The sequence below is a fragment of the Chlamydotis macqueenii genome, chromosome 3 (assembly GCF_036417535.1).
Source record: "Chlamydotis macqueenii isolate bChlMac1 chromosome 3, bChlMac1.mat, whole genome shotgun sequence".
Lineage (NCBI taxonomy): Eukaryota > Metazoa > Chordata > Aves > Otidiformes > Otididae > Chlamydotis > Chlamydotis macqueenii.
The window spans coordinates 63,505,222-63,526,113 of record NC_141558.1 but is presented as its reverse complement, the minus strand read 5'-3'; the positions used below and the strand labels follow the sequence as shown (position 1 = coordinate 63,526,113).

Below are 20,892 nucleotides of genomic sequence, written 5' to 3'. Positions count from 1 at the left end.
AGTACATATGGAAATACTTTTGGGTGCTTTATAAACATGGTACTGATTTTGCAAGTTCACATTGCTGGGCGGTGCTGCCCTTTACAGGATAGCATGCCTGGCTCTTTCATTGGCTGCAACCTATCGCAAAGTACAAATTCTAGGTTTCTACTGCCAAATGTTTCTTCTTCAGTCCAACTTCGGAGCTTTAAAAATCCTGACCAAACAAAAACCAATCTATGTTAACTAGAAGGCCTGATGTTCCATCACTGAACTGCAGAGACATGTATTTTAGTAAGCGCCTCTGTTTTGCTGGCTTTTGAGAATATAATTAAAGCCCTCAACAGTAACCCAGAGTGTGCATTGTAACTCCTCATATGCCACTACACACTAAAAACATTGTCCTTCCTTTAACTGTCTTTCTGCATGAACACTCAAGTGATTCCACAGCAGGAGATCACTCTTCTGTGGAACCAGAGCCAAAACCAACTCAGCACTTTGCTCCATTAGCTGTTATTTCAGCTTTGCACTCACACACTTGACATTTTACTTCAGTCTGCAAGACCCTAATTTAAAAAGCCAAGCGCTGCATAAGAATGCAGTCCCAAACCTGATTTTCACCCATATGCCTCAGAGGTTCAAGCTGGAGCCAAGAGCAAGCACCCAATGACAAGTTATGACTCAGCACAAAGAGTAAAACATCCTCATAGGTAAGTACATCTTAATTTCCCAGGAGTTTTACGAAGTCTGGAACCTTCATTGCTTCTTTTAATGTGCTTGCTATAACAGCTTGGCTTCCTGAAGTCACAGAAAGAAAAATAGCTTTTAATCAGACATCAGATAATGACTTTGAGTCTGCTTATTGAATTTCTTTTTCCAATTAGGTATACTTCAAAACACACCAATTCACTGCTTAAGAAAAGTGGCTGCCTTGAAGCAGGCGTAATCACAGATTGCAACAGCAACATATTCCCCACACATCTTAGTCCCATCAAAGTGCTTCTGTATCAAAATATGGAGAACACTGTCAGATTAACAGAGCTAAACCTGCTCCCTTCTTTATCTTCTGTTGAGGACTGACTACAAAGTGCCATCCAGATAGAAAGTTGTGTTCATGTAGGCAACAACTCCTTAAAGGACAAAGACAGCTGTCAGTTTGGTTCACAACTTCACTAGATAGCTAATGGATTAGTGTGTACTTATGCTGGTATGTATTCAAAATGATGTTTGCAGTTTAAACTGCTTCATGTCTTCCTAGTGGTTGATTTTTTTTCACACTTCATCTTAAGCATGTAGCTGGAGGATGCACATTCCTTGGCAGCAATGCAGGTTAAGAAGTCCTGCCCCTGATGGCTTGCTGTCCTGATACACAGTTACAAATACAAGCTCCTGTAGATTTGCAGCATAAACTGGATCATCAAAATTATGTAGATTTAAAATAAAACAGGAAGCATTTTCTTTTAAAGGAGATAATTTTGGTGACCTTGCTTATAGGATGGCTCCACAGTCAGTGACATAAACATAAACAAAGGGTTGGGTGAAATTCAAGGGCAGAAAGTTCTGAAATTGGTTTGCCATGAAAGACAGAATTCTGCTCTTACATTAGAGCTCCCAGTGATAACACTGACAAGAGTTATCAACCTGAAGACCTCCCAGTCCAGTAGCTACTGATTTTCCTGGGACAGCAAGGGAAGTTATGAGTGCCTCTACATGTTGCATCCTTAGAATTGGGCCCAAGTCAAACACTTCTATTTCAAAAATTACAGAGTAAAAGCACAAGAAACACATTTGCCATTAACAGTGACATATCTTTTCTTAACACAATCTTCTGCTAAGGTCACAGGATGGGCATGAACTGCAAGGACTGCATATTAGTTACATTCTTGCTTTATTACTATGACTCAATTATCCATATACTATTAAAAAAAGCACTACTGTAAACAAAAAGAGGGAAAAGGGTTATTTCAGGAGCTCCAAGGTGATGATGTCAAACAATTCAGGAAAAGACATGAACAATAAAGATGTCAAGGCTTTCTGGTGAAGTGTATTAAAAATAGCATTTCTTGATAAAGCAGAAGCACCATGAAGATCATTTAATCTCAGCCCTTATACAATGCAGGTCATAAGCATTTCTAGTCACTAGCACACCATCTGACATTAATTTTGCTTATCTTCCTGTATTACTGCACCTGCCTACACTAAGGAGAATATTTGTGTGTTTAATGGCACACACAAATCCAAACTATTGCAGAAAGCATAAGAGATTTTCTGCTTTGGCTAAATACATTAGACTTCATTACAGTGATAATTCACTACAGGGATTTAATGTGCTCCAGGGATTTAATGAGGTCCTAGCCAATCTTATATGAGGCACAGAATGAACTGATACTAGGTTAACAGGAAGCTCTGCTCACATCTGGAGATTTATTACAGGTTTATTTGCATGGCTGGGGGCAGAAGGTCCTTTTATACTTACAAACTGAATATTTGTCTTCGTCTTCAGATGTACTCACCATATTAGATCAGTGAATCCTTTGTGCTGGTGCATGCTGGGAGAGGAGCTGTTTAACATGGAGAGGATGCACTCCAAGTAAAGAAGCTGAAGTTGCCGATTGTCACTGGCAAAGAAAGAAGATGCTATTCACGTCACATTAAAACAAAGACTATTTGATTTTCTAAAATAACTACATTAGTTCACTTGAAAATTATACTGCAATTTACAGCAGTGATTTATTTTGCTTCTTCCTATGGATGTACAATGGTGTGCTTACCTTTAATCATCCCATTTATTTTGTACTGATCATGTGCAGTGATCTGCTACTTTTTGTAAGTAATAGAATGAAAACAGATTTAATTAATGAAATTTCAGAGTGAGGAATTAAAAAAAAATCTATGTGAAAAAAAAGGAAGAAGATGACAGAAATAATTATTCAATTTCAATCTAAAAACTTGAGGAGGAAGGAACCCTTAAACAGAGGAAAAGGAGACAACCAGAAGATTTTTGACTATTGGATAGTTTCTTCAGGCAATCTGAAGGGCATTTAGGTTGCTCTCTTCTGGTTATTTTTCCTTTTTTCTTGGCAACAGCTACAATGGTCAAAAGTCAATGTCTATAGGCAGAAAGTCGCATGACGACACAGCTACCTTTCAGGCCCTTGCCAGTTACTCTGTCAAAACCATAAACACAAAATAAGCTTCATGAGAAAGAACATGAAAGACCCTGAGGACACCTGGAATTGATGCACTTGTAACATACAACATGCTTGTACCTACTTTCAGAATTAGTTGCGGGATTCAGGAGACAAAACAAAGCTGAGGTCTGTCTTATGAAAGGAGCTCCCCATGTCAATTGCACTCACATCATGGTTTTCATTTCTAAAATGACTAGGATTTAATCATTCTCTTTCAGTCTCAGACAAGAGCTGGAGGAATATATTTTTTGGTCTGTGATAGTAAGTAAGGGAAGCTGTAAAGAATGGATTTATTGTAACTGAAATTAAGGAATGAGAAACGTCTGCTCTTCTGTCACTGCCTCAGTTCCTTTTGTTCACATAGATGAATCTTCATCCAAGTAGAACAGTACCTGTTTCACATGCCATGCAGAAAATGTTGAGGCCTCAAAGTAGATTTCTAACTCTGTGCTATAGAGAGTTTAAAAACGCTGGCCTGTTATATATTTTAGAGGTGACAGCCTTTTCCTCACAACAGTCCACACACCTGTCTGGAAAGATGAACACATTCCAGATACAACTGCCTTCTTTCCCTGACAGCATTTCTTACAATATGTCTTTAAAGCATATCATCAACATCTTGCAGTTGACCACTTGCATGGGCACACACGGGGCCCATGCATGCCCTGCACTCTTGATTGCTTTAATGCCTCTTACTAACAAATTGTTTTTCTGCAGGTAAGAAATGAATATTTCACTCCTGCACACCTCAGCATTGCTCTTTTGTTCATATAACTGCTGCCACAAATTTCAGTCACCACAGTCCCCAGTGGTCTTGAGGGAAAAAAAAAAAAAAAAAAAAAAAAAAAGAAACTTACCTTCCTGAATTCTTCTTCATCACTCATAGCTGTGTCTTCCTCAAAACCAAATTTTAATAAGCTTGAAATTTATAAGGAGGAATTAAAGTAATCTTCAGACTAAGAAATTAGAACATACTAAAACCTCACTTCACTGACCTGGAGGTTAGAAAGTTAAGCTGCTGCCAGCAAAGTGTTTTGAACGAGACACCAAAATTTCCCTTGAAAGAAATAAAAGCTTTTCATTCATTGAGTTAGTTCTTTAACAAGCCATCCTAATTAGATTTATTTTCCTCAGATTCAATTTGAATCCTTTACTATGCTTTGCTGACATTAGAGATCCTAACAGTCTAAATACATAATTACAAGCATGAAGTAAGTAACGGCTTAGTGCATATTTTTAAGTCCTCTGAATTTCTTATTGTACTTTATCTGCAACATGCCTCAATCTGCTCTGATTCAATACAGTTTTAAGGGGAGCTGGGATTGCAGATAATTTTTTAAAAGACTTTCAGTGATTTTGAGAGATGCTATCCGGTGGTTTAGTTTTGATATTTCATAACCAGTAATTCAAAGTGATTATAAGATGATCAGAGGGGTGGAGCACCTCTCCTATGAGGACAGGCTGAGAGAGTTGGGGCTGTTCAGCCTGGAGAAGAGGAGGCTCCGGGGAGACCTTGTAGCGGCCTTCCAGTACCTAAAGGGGGGCTACAGGAAGGACAGGGAGACACTCTTCAACAGGGCCTGTTGTGATAGGATGAGAGGTATGGTTTTAAAATAGAAGGAAGTGGATTCAGATTAAATATAAAGAAGAAACTTTTTACAATGAGGGTGGTGGAACACTGGCACAGGTTGCCCAGAGAGGTGGTGGAAGCCCCATCCCTGGAAACATTCAAGGCCAGGTTGGAGGGGGCTCTGAGCAACCTGATCTGGTTGGAGATGTCCCTGCTCCTTGCAGGGGGGTTGGACTAGATGGCCTTTAAAGGTCCTTTCCAACCCAAACCATTCTATGATTCTATGATTCTATAATTTGGTGGACAATACTTATCAGATGGTAGCTGTCTATAACCTCACATCTGGGCAGAATTTGATACAAAGAATTAATCTTTTAGCTGGTTTTGCCACTTGCTATTGTTAGATACACACTTTTGAAGGTCTCTTCTTAACGTCCTGTACAATGCACACAACTAAAAAAAAAAAATTAATGTTCCTTTAGAAGATTCAGAAACATGCTTTTGTTTTCCCAAATGCTGACACTGATTAAATAATGCTAAGTAAGGCACTCTTCCCATTCAAATCTTGCTGTAATCAGAGACACTCATGGGAGGAAAGTCTATGGAAGAACTGCACACAAAGATATCTGTGCTACCTTTGGCTCTAGTAGTTCCTAAGCCATAGTCTTCCTGAAAATGGTAGTCTATAAAAGGAAGTACCGATGCATACTTGTTTTGTATTTCTCCCATTTCCCTGAGTTCATCAGGGGCATACAATCCAACCGAAGAGACAATGTTATGCTACATTAAAATAGTTTCAGACTGGCTTTTCTGCTACCACTCTGGTGATTTGCAACTGGTAGTAGTAGCAAGTTAAATCTTATTTAAATGATGCAGAAACAACGTTGTCAAGTAAGAACTTGTTTTTCCTCTAAAACTTTAAAAGTATTTCCACCTTGATATAAGTCTATCTTTTAAATAACTGCTATATAATGTTTGCATTGCTTTTGATTGGTTTGTCACCTCTCTAACACTTAAGGCTTTTTTTTGGCTCATTTCTTAACAGACCATTAGTTGAGCCACGCTAGAATGCCACAGGAAGTAATTTTTAACTCATGAGCAAGTATTTACTGTTACAGTATCAGCCAACAAGAGCCTTTAGTATTTTAATGCAGTGTAACAGCCTATTACTGCCCATAACAACTGCATTTTAAAAGAGGCTCATGCATTTCCAAGTAGGTAGAGTGTATGATATTCCTAAATCTAATAAATGTTTTTGAAATGCAAATTATTTCAGTTGGATAAATGCTGCCTTTCTAAGAAGGATATACTAATTCATTTTGCATATTAAATGTTTCTGTTGGATTTTTCTGTCTCTCTTGTAGTTGTTGTTCTCTCTACAATGGTTGCTTTCAAGCCAGAAGAGAAAACCTATCCTTTGACAATTATTTTGTTGCTTTTTGGCAGTCACTTATAGATTTATCAGAAGCTCTCTAAAGCTGAACAGTGAACAGAGAAGGCAAATTAGCTTCTCATCCCAAGTGATGCTTACATTAATGCATCATGAACAATACATCCTCTATTAAACAGTTCATTTAAGCACAGTTTTGCTCCATAATCCCACAACTACAACAGTCCAATCACATGTATCAGTGACAGTCTCAATCTCCAGGTAATAAATTCAAATTATAAACTGAAATAACTCACTTTGTGACAGCCTGGAGCTTCTCACAGAGCACAGTGAGGACAGATACAACATCATCACAAAGAGACTCAGCTGAAATACCTCCAAAAAGGACAAAGATCAGAGGCATTACATATGTGCAGTTGGATTAAAACCACAATTCACTGCATAGACTTTCAGAGTTGGTCGGAGCTTCTAAACAGTGACCAGGGCTACCAAAATTCATAGAGAAGATACAGTAGGAAAAGTCCTAGATTGGAAAGCGATCTCCCCACAATGAAAAAAAAGCAGTAGTATTAAATCGCTTACATGCATTTAAAGAACATGAGCTGAAAACCAATTCAGTTAATAAAACAAGTATATAAATAAATAATTGAAAAGGGACTGGCTCCAGTACTTCTAAACGGCAGCTAAAAGTTCTGTATCTCTCCCTCTAGTTTGTCTGCCACACAGCTTCTGACATTTGATCAGGTCCTGATCTTAAAAGGATGCGCTTGTGCACTTCAAAGACTTTAGCCTCCATCCACAGAAGTCCTCCTGCAGAAATCCAGGAAGCTGTAAAGAATGGATTTATCGTAATTGAAATTAAGGAATGAGAAGGAATTAGATCAAAACCAGGGATTATTTTTACCTCTCAGGGCAGATGGTGGATGTTAACACACAATAGGATTAGAAAGAATTCTCTTGTAAAATAATCATATGGCAAACGTGAACACACCTTTGCTAGTGATGTGCTTTCAAAAGCTGCCGTTACACAAACCACATCTCTGCCCTGAAATACAATAACAGGGTGATTTCCAGATTCCATGTCCTACTCTATGAATCTGTTTCAATTTAGGAAGTAAAGTCACTTACTAAAACTTTCTCCAGAGCACTGGAACTCCTTAATTACAGAAGTTAGCATCAGGAAACAATAATATATCACTATGTTGAGTGCAATCCTGTTACCATGGTCCAAATGAAGACACAACTGAAAATACAAGGAGCTAACAGGGCTGTCTCAGTTCTTACCCCAGGTAACATCAAGCTGTTGAGCAGGTAAGAAATCCTGAAGGTGCAATTCCTGTGACATCAAACAGTACTGTGCTAATGAAAGGAAAGTGAAGAATAAAAAAGCTAGATTGGAAAGAGTCACCAAAAAGTCATACAAATACCTTGAGTCTTGAATTTCTGCGAGGCATCATGGTTTTCAATTGTCTGTTGAGGAAAGACAAACATTATTTAATCAGTGGAAGTGGTAGAAAAACACTGTAAAAGCAATACTTTAACAGCAGAGCTTTCTTAACAAATCCATCTCCTCTATCTGCTTTGAGGTTTTATTTGTTAGGTTTTTCTAAGTGAAGCTTTTGCATAACATTTTCAAGAATTCCTTAAAATCTGTTTTAATAGTCATTTAGATTTAAGAAACTTACATCTCATTGAGCTGAACTAGAATTTGTAAGTCCTTAAGGGATTTCCAACATCTAAAAAAACCTCAGTAATAACTAGGTGCGTAAGTTGCATTGAAAATAATTAAGAGGAAAGCATAGTTTAGCTTTCACAAAGTACTTAGAAACCAAAATCAATTGAGTATTAGAGAGTTTATCACACTGTCATCATTAATGTTACAGTGCCAACACAATTAATGGCAGTCAGGAAATGGAAATGACCTCTTACATCATTTGGTCCAGCTGCAGTATAGGATTTTTTTCTATCAGTGCACAGAGGGGTCAAGCCAAAGTCTCCTCTCCAGCATCAAAAACAAACTGCCAGGAACTAAGTGCAGCTCTCATATACTTTCACCTACTCCTCAGCTAAAAGCAGAGCTAACAAAATTCAACTTTCAGACCCAAACTGAAATGTCAAAACTACTGGTTTTGGTGGGGGCTTTTTGTTGTTTTGTTTGATTGTGTAAATGTTTTGGCTAGTAAAATGAACCTACTTAGCACAGACAGAAGATAAGTTTAAGAAAACTGATTAATTCTGTTCTGCAATTGCTCATTAGGATAAAAGTAATCTAGTTTAATAATCCAAAACAGAAGAGATCATCTTAACCCAAAACAGATGTAAGGACACGCTGGAAGGGAGGGATGCCATCCAGAGGGACCTTGACAGGATGGAGAGGTGGGCCCGTGCCAACCTCATGAAGTTCAACCAGGCCAAGTGCAAGGTCCTGCACCTGGGTTGTGGCAATCCCAGGCACAAATACAGGCTGGGCGGAGAATGGATTGAGAGCAGCCCTGAGGAGAAGGACTTGGGAGTGCTGGTGGACGAGAAGCTCAACATGAGCAGGCAATGCGCCCTTGCGGCCCAGAAGGCCAACCGCATCCCGGGCTGCATTAAGAGGAGCGTGGCCAGCAGGTTGAGGGAGGTGATTCTCCGCCTCTACTCTGCCCTGGTGAGACCCCACCTGGAGTACTGTGTCCAGTTCTGGAACCCCCAGCACAAGAAGGACATGGACCAGTTGGAGAAGGTCCAGAGGAGGGCCACGAAGATGATAAAAGGGCTGGAGCACCTCTCTTATGAGGACAGGCTGAGAGAGTTGGGGCTGTTCAGCCTGCAGAAGAGGAGGCTCTGGGGAGACCTGATAGCGGTCTTCCAGTACCTCAAGGGGGCCTACAAGAAAGATGGGGAGAGGCTGTTTAGTAGGGCCTGTTGCGATAGGACGAGAGGTAATGGTTTTAAAATAGAGGGAGGTAGATTTAGATTAGAAATTAGGAAAGAATTTTTTACGATGCGAGTTATAGAACACTGGAACAGGTTGCCCAGAAAGGTGGTGGAGGCCCCATCTCTGGAAACGTTCAAGGCCAGGCTGGATGAGGCCCTGAGCAACCTGACCTAGTCAGGGATGTCCCTGCTCCTTGCAGGGGGATTGGACTAGATGACCTTTGAAGGTCCCTTCCAACCCTAACCATTCTATGATTCTATGATAAAATAATCTGTACAGCTACAGCCCTTAAAATTTCCTAATAAATAGAAACTGACTTTTACAAATAGTACTTTTTTTTGGTAATACGGTAATATACAAAGCACCATGAACAACTGTAAGAAGTCAATGTAATATCACGTGTGCCCAGAACATTTACAGTTTTGCTGACAATGTGCTGGGATTTCATCCAAACAGCTTGGATGGATTTTAATATAATTGTTTTTTTTTTTTCCCTAACAACCAAGCAAATAATTTCATAAACTTAATTATCTTCTAAAAAGAAGTAGAAGAAAAGCCTCAATTACAGTTTCCTTAGTTGAGAATTTGTTTCGTTTATGTAAATATTTGTCATGCAAAAACTTTTGGCAAAAGGATTTCAATGAAACTTAGGAAAACAAGCAAACAAAATAAAGAAAGGAACAGGAAACGGCAGCCTGACATCAGAACAAAGCCTCTTTTGTTTAATGGAAGGATAAAAAAAAATAATCAGCCAAGGAGAGCTGACAATGAGAGCGCTTCATTTCCAATAGACTGCTCTGAGACATGCGCAGAGTCAGAGGCCAAAAAAGCTTTTTAACAGGATTAACTGTGGAAGTGTCAAATAAAAGCCATAAGGCACAACAAGCCAGTACAATACACTGCATTCAGAGAAACAAAAAGGTACGCAGCCATGGACATGGAACCATTTGTTGATGCCAGAAGGCTCACCATATTTTCTTGCTTTTGTCGTAACTGTAAAGTCAAGTCACTCAACATTTGGCTGAGGGTTGCCCGCACAGCGGTGTTAATGCTCCGCTGGTGACAGCTAGATACATATGTCTCAATGCAAACCTGATGAGGAAACAAGATAGCAGTACATAGATAGGAACTGTAACTTACCAGTAACACATTTCGGGAGGATACCAAGGTCTCTCACATACAGATAGTCAGCCTTCCTTACTAGTCCGTGATGATTTACTAACACATTAAAAGTTTTCAACAAAATGGAAAACTGAGTAAATAGCATCTAGAAGCAGCATACAATTCATCAGTTAGTCTCACAGCTGCAGGAATGGTAAGGCAAAAGTGGCAACATCTTCCCCTTCTGTCAAACCCAAGTGATACTGGCACCTGCCTTGCTCTGCAGGTAATTCCCTAAGTGCTGCTTCGATTGTTCATTTTTAGATACTTATTTGTAACTATTACCCTGAAAGTCTGTATCTGCAATGTAAATGTCCTCCAGTTCTTTAAGATTGTTGCTTCTGTTGTATAGGTACTTGACATTTTTTTCTGCAATTAATTATTATATACTGCAGCACATCTGAAAGCCTTTGTAAGCCTTTCCTAATACACAAAATATAGTAGTGTTTTACCATAAATTCCTGCCTTTTAATAACAGGCAATCAACTCAAGGGGTCCTCAGCTCAGAGATCCCACAAGAACCAAGGCAGCAATGAAAGAACACTGATGGATCATTCGGTTCCCAGCTCCATGCCCAGCTGCTTGCGTTTTGACACTGTGCTGCGATCAGAGTTGTGCTTGACTTTTGTCCCCAGATAACATTATGTAAGTAGTTGACAAAGCATAGCACAGCTAGAATCCTGGGGACAGCACACTGCAAAATGCACCTTCTATCCCTGATCAGATTTTCTGTGGGAGGTGTTGGTCTCTCTAAGAGCAACTGTAGTAACCACTGTAACTACTGCACAGTAACTAGTATTTGGATAACAGTCTTGATGGAGCTGAGTGGGTTTGCGACAGAACTGCACAAAACAATCTTCTCTGACTGTGATCTGAAGAAGCAGTTTTGGTCCTTTGGTCTTCACTGAGCTTTAACATTAATAATCATCATTTGGAAAAAAAAAAAAAGGAAAAGATTATTCACATACTTTGCAATCTTTGTGTTTTTATTCTGTCATAGTTCAGATATGTAGCTAGTGAGAAGAACCATGAATACAGATTAAGCTAGCTGTGAAAAAAAAAAATACACATAGTATAAATGATATGCATGAGGAGTATACATGAATGCATCTGGTGTATGTTTTTGAATGAGAAGGACATTATATGATGGAAAGCCATTTTTATAGTTCCCTAATGAGGATGAGTTTTTAAGAGGGAAAAATTAAAGTAATCTGATTACATAGGCTAATCAGTATTGACACGGGCACATGGACAAGACTCTTGATTGTTTCTAACTCCTACTGAAACGAAACCAAGCTATTCTATTGACTAAGTTAGGCTGTGGGCTCAAGGCTATAAAGTTTAAGACGAACATGTTGCTGGCAGACTTCTGCATTTGTTAGAATGGAGTGAAAAAAAAAAAAAAAAAGGGTATGTTCCTAAGACCCTTTTGACCTCCTCATTTTGGGTGACCTCACAACTCAGCATTTCAATAAAGCCACAAGCACAAGAAAACGTGACTGAATTTCTTGGATACAAACTATATCTTAAGTGAGGGATCTAAGACATCACACATGGAACCTGCTCAATTATGGCTTTTGCCTTATTTTCCAGCTACACCGAGAGATCGTGTTCCAGAGCTTTTCAAGTGTACGTATATCATTCCTTTTCTCATACTAGAAACACTATGCAAATAACAAACTGAGACTATCTCCTTTGACAGTAAGCTAAAACGGGTTATTTGTATGCATTTGCAGGATAAGGGACCAAACCAACAGCATATCTCATTCTTGTTGTTGTTTTTCAAGACTCCAAGATCCCCCCCCAAATAAAGAAGGGATTTTATTTAGCTTGAGATCAATCGGTCAGTGATGAAGATGGTCTTGTAAGTTAAAAGAAGGCCTGGACTAACTCTGCCCATCATTCAGCTATCACCTGAACTCCAGCGGACAAAGAAGTCCTCAAGCCTGTTGATCATGTACAGCCCTTCATAGAGGCCAAACCATTCCAGAGCTGCTGAGATAATTCTCTTGAGTTGTAAGCCTTTTTCTGGAGTACTTGAATTAATTGATGAAATGCAATTCTTGGAGATAGGCTGACTTTCTGGAAAGAGCATGGTTGATATCTCCTTCTTCTCTACCATTCCCATGCCAGCTAATGAGTAACAGTACTGTCCACTTGAGGTCTTAGGGAAGGTGTGTGTTCTAAAATGGCCGGGTAAGGTACCTTTTGGAAAGTCATTGATGAAGAAGCACCAGTAAAAATGTGAGAGCTCAGGGCCCCAAGGAGGTGTGCAATGGACATTTTGATAATTTCATGCATTCGCGGACTTCCAGCTCTATGACATGCAAAACACAACTAAGAGCAAAACACAGAAGGGTTAGCCAATGAAACACAACAGAGTCAAACAAAACAAACCTCCAGAAGGTAGATAGGAGTAACAAATACACACATAAAAACAAGCAACAGCATGAATGAAACTTTCTTGTCTAGGCAAGCATGGGAAGGTGCACACAGCAAGATTTTGTCTGTTTTTGATAATATTAATACAAAATACAGTACTCCATGATGGATGCTTCCGTAATTCGAAGCAGATAATATTCAGAAACATTTGTATACGTGAATTGAGAATGACGAGACAGTGCAAAATGGCCAGACTGTAGCCTTGTTTGTCAGAGAGAGTCTGCAGAGAGTTTTACCAGTAATGTAGGCAGCACCTTTCTAATTCTGCAGTGGCTCCACTTTGCTACAGAGGGCAGGCTAGGAAAAGTAAGGGACTGACTTGGAAAGAAATGCCAAATAGCAGAGGCACTGGAGCAGAAAGCTCCTCTCTGCCATCTTTCCCTTAGAGCAAGTCAGAACAATAAATGCTAAGGCTAAGCAAATGGTGAACTAGGAAATAATATTGTTTTCTACTGCTTACACACGGCAGAATTCAGAAATAAAGGCATACTGAGTCCAGTTGTTAAAGTCTTTGCCTTACCTAAAACCTAGCCAGGAAGAAGCTGAGGAAACATGTACGTGCCTGGTGGGACTTGCTAATCAGAAAGACCGGGGCATTCACTGAGGAAGGATTTTCCTCAAGGAGTGTGGGGAAAATACCTGTACCTCCAGACACTCCAAATAGAAACATGCATGCTCTGTATTACAGCTTGCTTCAGTTCCCTGAAGGAAATGAAAGTTTCATTTGCTTTGCTGACACATCTCATCAGCCTGCATCAGAGCTCCTGTTCACTTTAATAGAAAATGGACAAACTATCATAGTGCTAATTTGTACCATTATACTAGCACAAGTTTTTAAGAGGCAGGCTAGCCTTTAGGGTTGAAAATAAAGTGCAACTGCCAAGAACAGTGGAGTTTAACTCCAATCTATGAAAGAAAACTAACATTTTCCTGGATGCTTTAAATGAATAACAGCTCTGTTGTTATCCAAATTTACAGAGAGAACAGAAAATATTATTTCTGATACAGCTTATAGCACACAGAGCACAACTGATTGACTGCTTTCCTCTTGTCTTAGGCAGTGCACTCGAAGACCAAAATCTGAAGAGTTTAGAGCCATTAAATATTTTTCCCAGCAAGTATTTTGTCTAAACTAGAGCTTTTTACCTACAGCAAAGAGATGCACTAAGCTGAATTCATCAGCTTTTGCACTGCATGTTAGAAAGTCTGCTGAGAAAAACTATAGCAGGGGAAACTATCTGTATTTTCTTTTTTTTCTGATACACTGATGTAAAGAGGGCTTAGTAAAACTTAAAATGTTGTGGCTTGCTCTAAATACTGATTCAGTTCATCCTTGCTGCAGCATCTAGAAGTGGGACTTACAGAGACCTCCAAAAATAGACATACCTTATGGTCTCACATAGTACAAGAAAAAACAAAGTCTAAGCTGTGCAGGACATCTGGAATGATTACTACTTTTTTTAATCCTGTAGATGTTACATACACAAATTGTTTACATTGTATCCTTGCCTTTCAAAGCATATTTGTTACAAACAAACTGGCAGCTGCTTTATTTGGTTCCCTGTTATCTGTACAACCCCATTCTCAGCTTCCAGTAGAATAATGCAAAGTTAATGTTATTCCTAAACTTAGAAAATACTGTAACTTCCAGGTAAATTAACCTATTTTCACATGGGATTTTTCTTTTTTTTTTTTTACAAAAAACCCCACCCAAACTACAAATATCTGAGAAAAAAAACATGTCTCTAAATGTCTACACACATTTGGAGTGTAGGACACGTATATAACCTGTAGATTGCTTCATGGACCTTAGCTCTTCCCACACCACATTAACAAGATAACTTTGTAATACGTTCCGCACAGTGTGCGGAATGTTAGAACACGTGTAGAACAACAGTGTGTGCTACACAGGAGGATTAAGTGCTCCCATGCATCTTCTCCAAACCTGAACAAACAGCCCTGTGTCTTGCTACACACTGTACTAAAAATATCACCCATCTACAAAGGCTCACTTAATAGATCTGCATCTGTTTTTCTATGCCAAAGCTTGTTTACAATTTAACTCAGATTAAAATCTAATGGAATAAAGGGAGAAGAGTGACTAATAGCACCAGGACAATACCATATATATAGAGGTGTATAAATCTCCTACTTGGATATATTAGGAAAGAGATACACACAAGGCTAACATGGCACATTGTGGCACTTGTGCTAATAGGGCACATTATGGCCTACACACCTCTCTTGGGGAAAATCCATTAGTTTTAGACTTGCACCAGGTAAGGAATCAGCATAGTGCTGCGTTATAAAGAACTCAAGGAAAGTTTTCCATTACAAAAGGGAAAGTTAAGTGAGGAGTAGTAAACATGCAATGCTGTCATATGCAATTGTCAGTCAGTTTCCAAAAGTGCCTTTCCATGCAAGCCCATCAACTCTGCCCGACTTGCAACTATTTCTTCACACTAGACATAAGGTAATACCAGTCCTCAAGATGGTAATGGTGACTTGGACTAGTTCAGGTTCAGGGTATGTATGGAAGACACTCTCTAGGTAGCTGGGGAACATTAAGTGACACAAGCAATGGTACGACAAAGGCACTTACCTCAGCAATCTTCAACACTGAACTCCCATTCAGCTCAAATGTGGATGTATATGTTATACAGAGCAAGACCTTGAATCAAAAGAGAGGAAGGAAGGAAAAAAAAATTGTTTCATCTGTTTTTGCCTCCCTTCCCCACCCATGTGCTTTTAGCCACAGCTCCTTCCATTTTTAGAGCAGACATCAGAAGCTTCTTAGCATCACATGTCACTGGGACAAAGGAGATGGAACAATCAAGTTGCTTTCTCCTGAGAAGTTGTAACTATTGGCCCCAGAGGTACAGCTCAATGGATTATTTACTACTGTCTCCTATGTCTGACCATGGAAGGAAAGACAATCCAGTGATCAACTCTGGCCTTGGACTCGATAGCCAGAATCCATTCATATTTTAACCACAAGCTTTGTATGATTTATAAGCCATTCATTTCTGCCAGTATAACAAAGTATGAAGGAAAAAAATGCATACAAGTTTACTTAGGTGACAAAGATAGATATGCATTATGTGAAACAAGCCATTAACTATTGCTTGACATGAGGATTTCCCAGCCTAGGATATTTCCAGTAAGTGTATTATAGCCACTTGATAACGAGAAGCTAAAAAACAATTCATAAGCCCCAATTCATGAGGGAAGGCTCATCCTGCCTTGAACTCATCAGGAGGAGTAAGAACTAAAAGCTCTGTCCAACACCTTACTTTGAAGAGAAGGGGAGCAGGAATGTGATGCAATCTACTGGGGATAGCATGGTGGCCGAGTGGGCCAACGCGGTGAGAGGTGCTGTGGTGTGAGGTTTTTAGTGTTTGGAGATGTCCTCCCCCCTTCCTATCTTTCTTTCCAATCTCTCATGCCCCACAGAAGACTGCAAGAGTCTGAGCTACTGTCCTCTCTCCTTCAAAGTACAAAATGCCCTCAGTGCCAGAACTCGTGCTTTGCTTGGTCTGAAATAGCATGAGTTTCTCTGGAGAAGCGTACCAGCAAATATCTACCACATTAACACTAATTTATTGGTCCCTACAACTTCTCAGCCCCTAAGATCTACTGTTCTCTGCTTCACAAGGAAATTTGTGGCATCAGGTAAGTTAGCATTACAGGCTGTTAATAATTTATCTTACTTATTACATACTTTTCTGGGACAGCTACTAATGCACAACACCCTGGGGTTATCTCCTTAGCCCAGGATGCAAAACAAACAACTTTGCCACAGTGTGTCTAATCAGAGCTTGCAAGTTAAAGAAAAAAAAAGGAGACAAAGGGATGCATATTTAGAAAGATTATAGCCCTTTATTTCCAATAAAGCATAATTTTTCTGACCTTTCATTATGTTGTGCAGCTTACAGTGGAACAGCAAAAAATTATAATGTAACAACCTGAAGCAAGAAACTAGATCACCTCTCAGATGCAAGCTGTATCTTCCCTCTAGGTAGCGATGACCTCTATAACCATCTCAGAGCCTTCATAAAGAACAAACAAAATGCTGATCTGCGGGTTAAGAGAAGCAGCCAACTGTAATTTAGCATTGCTTAGCATGCTGGAGCCACCAAACACCCATCATTACTATTGAATCTCTCCTTGGGAGAATACTCTTCAGTTATTTCGTACCAAGGAGGGTGAAAAAAATCCATTAGTGCAAAGCAGGCATTTAATAACTGTCAGGGAACTTGAATTCTGTGTAGAATAGAAGGTTTGAGCATTAGCTACTTGCTCTTACAGGTACAGACAGAAGAGCCTGTCCATGGAGGAGTGTGCCATTTTTCTGCAGAAGAACATAAAAAACCCTCTTTGCATTTTGAGAGTCAGATTGAAAAGTTTCTGTGCACCGAAATGCACTGCACATTTACAAATGTTTTTCTCAGCAGAAAAACCGTATTTCACTACAAGATGTCACACCTTACCCCATGGTTGGGGTTTTTTTGTTTGCTTCTTTGTTTTGTAAATAAAATAGCAGTCAGGAGCTTGATCCTACTCCTAGGAAAGATAGCTTTACTATAAAAAGTGTTCCAATAAAATAATTATGTAATGACAATTTTACATTTGACTGTATCTGTTATCTTGCCTTGACTCTCACTCTGTCCTTCATAAATAGAAGCTGCCTAATGTGGATAGACACTAAAGGTAATGAAAACAGAAAAGGACATACTACTTTCCTGAAGTACAATAGTCCTAGACTATAATCTAGGCAATTAGAGCAAAGTTTCTAACCCAAGTTTCTTCTTCACAGTATCCCTTTTCAGTGAAATGGGCAAAACTGATTTTCTCATCTTAAAAGTGTTACACAGCCTACAAGGAGAGACACAATCTATAGAGCACTTGAACTTGCCTGAGAAGGAAATCTGTTTCTAATTAGAAATTATTAAGAATGCTGTATTTTGTATTTCTTGATTGCAAATTTCTCTGCAATGCACTGCATTTGCTGGCACATGGACAAGTGCCAGTGATGAGGAACAGTGATACCTTTTTTCCTGTCCACAGAGCAAATCCTACACAATAGCTGAAAAGTAAACTGTCAATTATAAAACCCCTCAATAATCTCATTTGGTTAACTAGTATATAAGTTATAAGGACTGTTATTTCCATCTGTTGCTCAGTCCATATTGGCAAAATTTAAAATTTCAAAACCTTAAAACTTTAAAACCTGCCGTGGTGCTGGTTTTAATGCCATTTTGTTTGGCATTAAGTGAATTCTAAACTACTGGGTATCCTCGCAGCCAGCTGTTGGGCCTCACCTTTTCAGCTGTTAACTACCCAGCAATTTTATTGACGTTTCTAATGTTTGTGAGACCTCAGCAGTTGGCTAAAAAATACATTCAGTATTTAAGGAAAAACTGATTTGTACTCTGCATACACTGCTGTGTAAAACACAAGTGTACCGCATAGTTCATAAATTCATAGACAGATAACAGTCACCTCCCACTGACAAATCTCTTCTTATCATGCTAAGAGCCAAAATGGACAGCCAGGCCCATGACTAATCCTATTCAGTGGTTTGCGTGTCCTGATTTTCCCTACTTGTAAAGTCTTGTTTGCTTCGGGTAACTTTCTGCTCTCTTGTAGCATCTTAGAATCATAGAACAGTTCGGGTTGGAAGGGATCTTTAAAGGCCATCTAGTCCAACACCCCTGCAAGGAGAAGGGGGGGTTGTACACTTGGCTTTGTACACTTTATTAATTCCTAACACTTTCCACAGATCAAAACCTGGAAGTCATGTACTACAATACACAGAAGTACATAACAGTTTACACATTCTTATAAGCCCTTGCTCTTGAAGTCTCTTCTCCTTCTCTTCTTTTTTCTTTTTTAAAAATTACCTGTCTTCATAGAGCCGAACCATGAAAAGTTATCAATTACATGCCTAATCTTTGCTGTCACAAGTGCCAATAAACTGCTCCTAAGAGGTGAATGATAGAAAAGTCAGACAGTGCAGTAAGGAAGGGATGATCAAAACCTTTCTATGAAGCAACAGGGAATTTCAGCTAAAAGACTGCCAAGTTCTGACTGCTAATCTTTGTATAAAATGAGATCTGGAAACGTACTAGCTAGAGAAAGGGCATATGATCGAATGTGATCAAATCACAGAAACATAAGAAGTTATCAACCAGCATATTCTTGGCTTACTCCACTTGCTACAGTCTTCCCTCACAAATCATTTGTGAGATCAGAAAGATGGTCTCTGACCAACACACAAGATTGCTCTCAGCTATGATTTCCATCAGCACTACTGCAGGGCTCGTTTACAGTCTTGGCGATGCTCCAGACGTGCATGTCTTCCCATTTATGTGGAACAAAAAAGAAGACAGCAGGCTTTCTCTTTGAGATTACTGGATAAAAAATGGGATTAAAAGCAAACACATACAAACATAATCATTCAAATCCACTAAATACACTGAGCCTCCAGACAGTATATCCCATAGGCTGCTTAACTACCCATGACACTAACTCAAGTAGTCTATATTTTTTAAAAAAATCAAGAAAAGAAAGATAAATTTTCTTGTGCAATGTCATTTTGGTTTTGCAACCACTGGTGGTGGAAGCAGAAACAAAATTACAAAGCAATTCTAATAACAACTTCAGTACAAAACAAAATTTAAAATCAGCTTTTACTGTGTATTACTGTGATGAGATCTTAATTGGTATGGACTCTAAAATACACCTTTTTTTTTTTTCCTTCTTCTTTAAAGAAGCAACATGTTCATGCTGTATTCCTTGGCTTTGAAGGAAAACAAGGGCAAGAGAAATGAAGGGCATTAATGAACTCGTGTACATTGTGTCACCACGTATCACCATACAAACCAGCAGATCTTAATTATGGTGAGAAAAGAGACAGTGTCTTCCATGAATCAGTAAACCCGTGCTATCACCAGCAACTGGGACTCAGCATTATAAACGCATCAGGGCTTCAAACGAAAGTACTGTATCTTGTACAGAAGAGCCTCACACATTATCAGCGGTGACATGCTGAATGCTCCCAGAAGACCATGCCCATTAGTTCACTCGACTAAAACAGAACTACCGCTGAACACTATTTATGGTGGTCTGAAACCAAGTGAAACTTCTGCTTATGCAGTACAGTTGTAGAAGGGAAAGAAATTATTTAAAGCAATTGCTTAATAGATATTTAACAGGTTTTCTTAACAGCTCTGACAGGGGTTTTTATCTTTAGAATTATAACACTTAAAGGCAGGGAAGATTTTTAAGAAGGCTCACAAGCACTGCTAGGATGGCATTTCCCACTTCACAGGTTACAGGCTATTTAGGCATACTGCATTACAAGTTAGAAGATATATATCTAAGCAAAACAAAACTGAAAAGGGAGAAAACTGAAAAATACCAACAAAAAGGTTAAAGAGTTTAAAACAATTAAGTCTCTAATACTCCTTTTCTCATTAAAGAAAAAAATAAATTTTAAAATTAAGAGATTCAAGTAGATCAGTCATGAAACAAAGTGCTATTTGGCCTGCTCAGAGTGCTTGGAACCTCCTCTAAAAGAGAAGTGGGTAGAATTACGTATGAGGCAAAGAAACAAAAATGCAGAAAAGAGAAAGACCATCATCATAAAGACTTAAATAGGAATGTAGTAAAACCAAAAAAAAAAATACACAAAGGAAATTTTAAGTGAAACATCTTTAAAATAAACACAAACTACAGCATATTGATCTCTAGGCTAATGAGTATGTAAGAACAATAAAAAGTATTTTAGGGCAATCATTTTACATACTGATAAGCCTAGTAATTATGTTTTTAAAAAATTTCCCATGCTACAAACTGTTTAAAAACAAAAAACAAAACCAAACCAACAAAGAAAAGACAATATAAAAGAGAAGGAGTTATAAAAGAGGGGAAAGACCAAGTAAGGAAGGACATTCATACCCACTCATTCATAGTTACTAAAGAAAACTGCATGCGTGACAGGTATTTTACTATTTTTCTTGACACATGCTGGATCTTTCATTTCTGCACCAGATCAGTTTGTTCAACCACTCAGCAAATTACACCAACTGCCCTAAGTGTTACTCGGGCAAAGAAAATAAATACATTAAAGCCCCTGCTTCTCAGCTGCAATCCCTTCCCTTTGAACTCAGTTCTCAAATAAAAATGAAGTTACATGCATCAACTACTAAAATGACCAGAAAGAATTCCAACATAT

General features: G+C 38.8%; 1 protein-coding gene across 3 annotated transcripts in view; it reads right to left on the bottom strand.

Annotated features, from left to right (window-relative positions):
• The window catches only part of ARFGEF3 (ARFGEF family member 3), a 90,041-nt gene that overhangs the window by 40,353 nt on the left and 28,796 nt on the right, over window positions 1–20,892 (bottom strand). For 2 of the 3 annotated variants that reach the window (XM_086745101.1, XM_086745102.1), the window contains exons 5-10: window positions 15,256–15,324; window positions 12,417–12,548; window positions 10,020–10,142; window positions 7,558–7,600; window positions 6,427–6,505; window positions 2,493–2,597 (exon numbers count right to left, since the gene is read on the bottom strand). In XM_086745101.1, the coding sequence (XP_086601227.1) occupies window positions 2,493–2,597; window positions 6,427–6,505; window positions 7,558–7,600; window positions 10,020–10,142; window positions 12,417–12,548; window positions 15,256–15,324 (551 nt within the window). The remainder of the gene's footprint in view (window positions 1–2,492; window positions 2,598–6,426; window positions 6,506–7,557; window positions 7,601–10,019; window positions 10,143–12,416; window positions 12,549–15,255; window positions 15,325–20,892) is intronic. The other variant, XM_086745104.1, reaches the window with a different exon arrangement.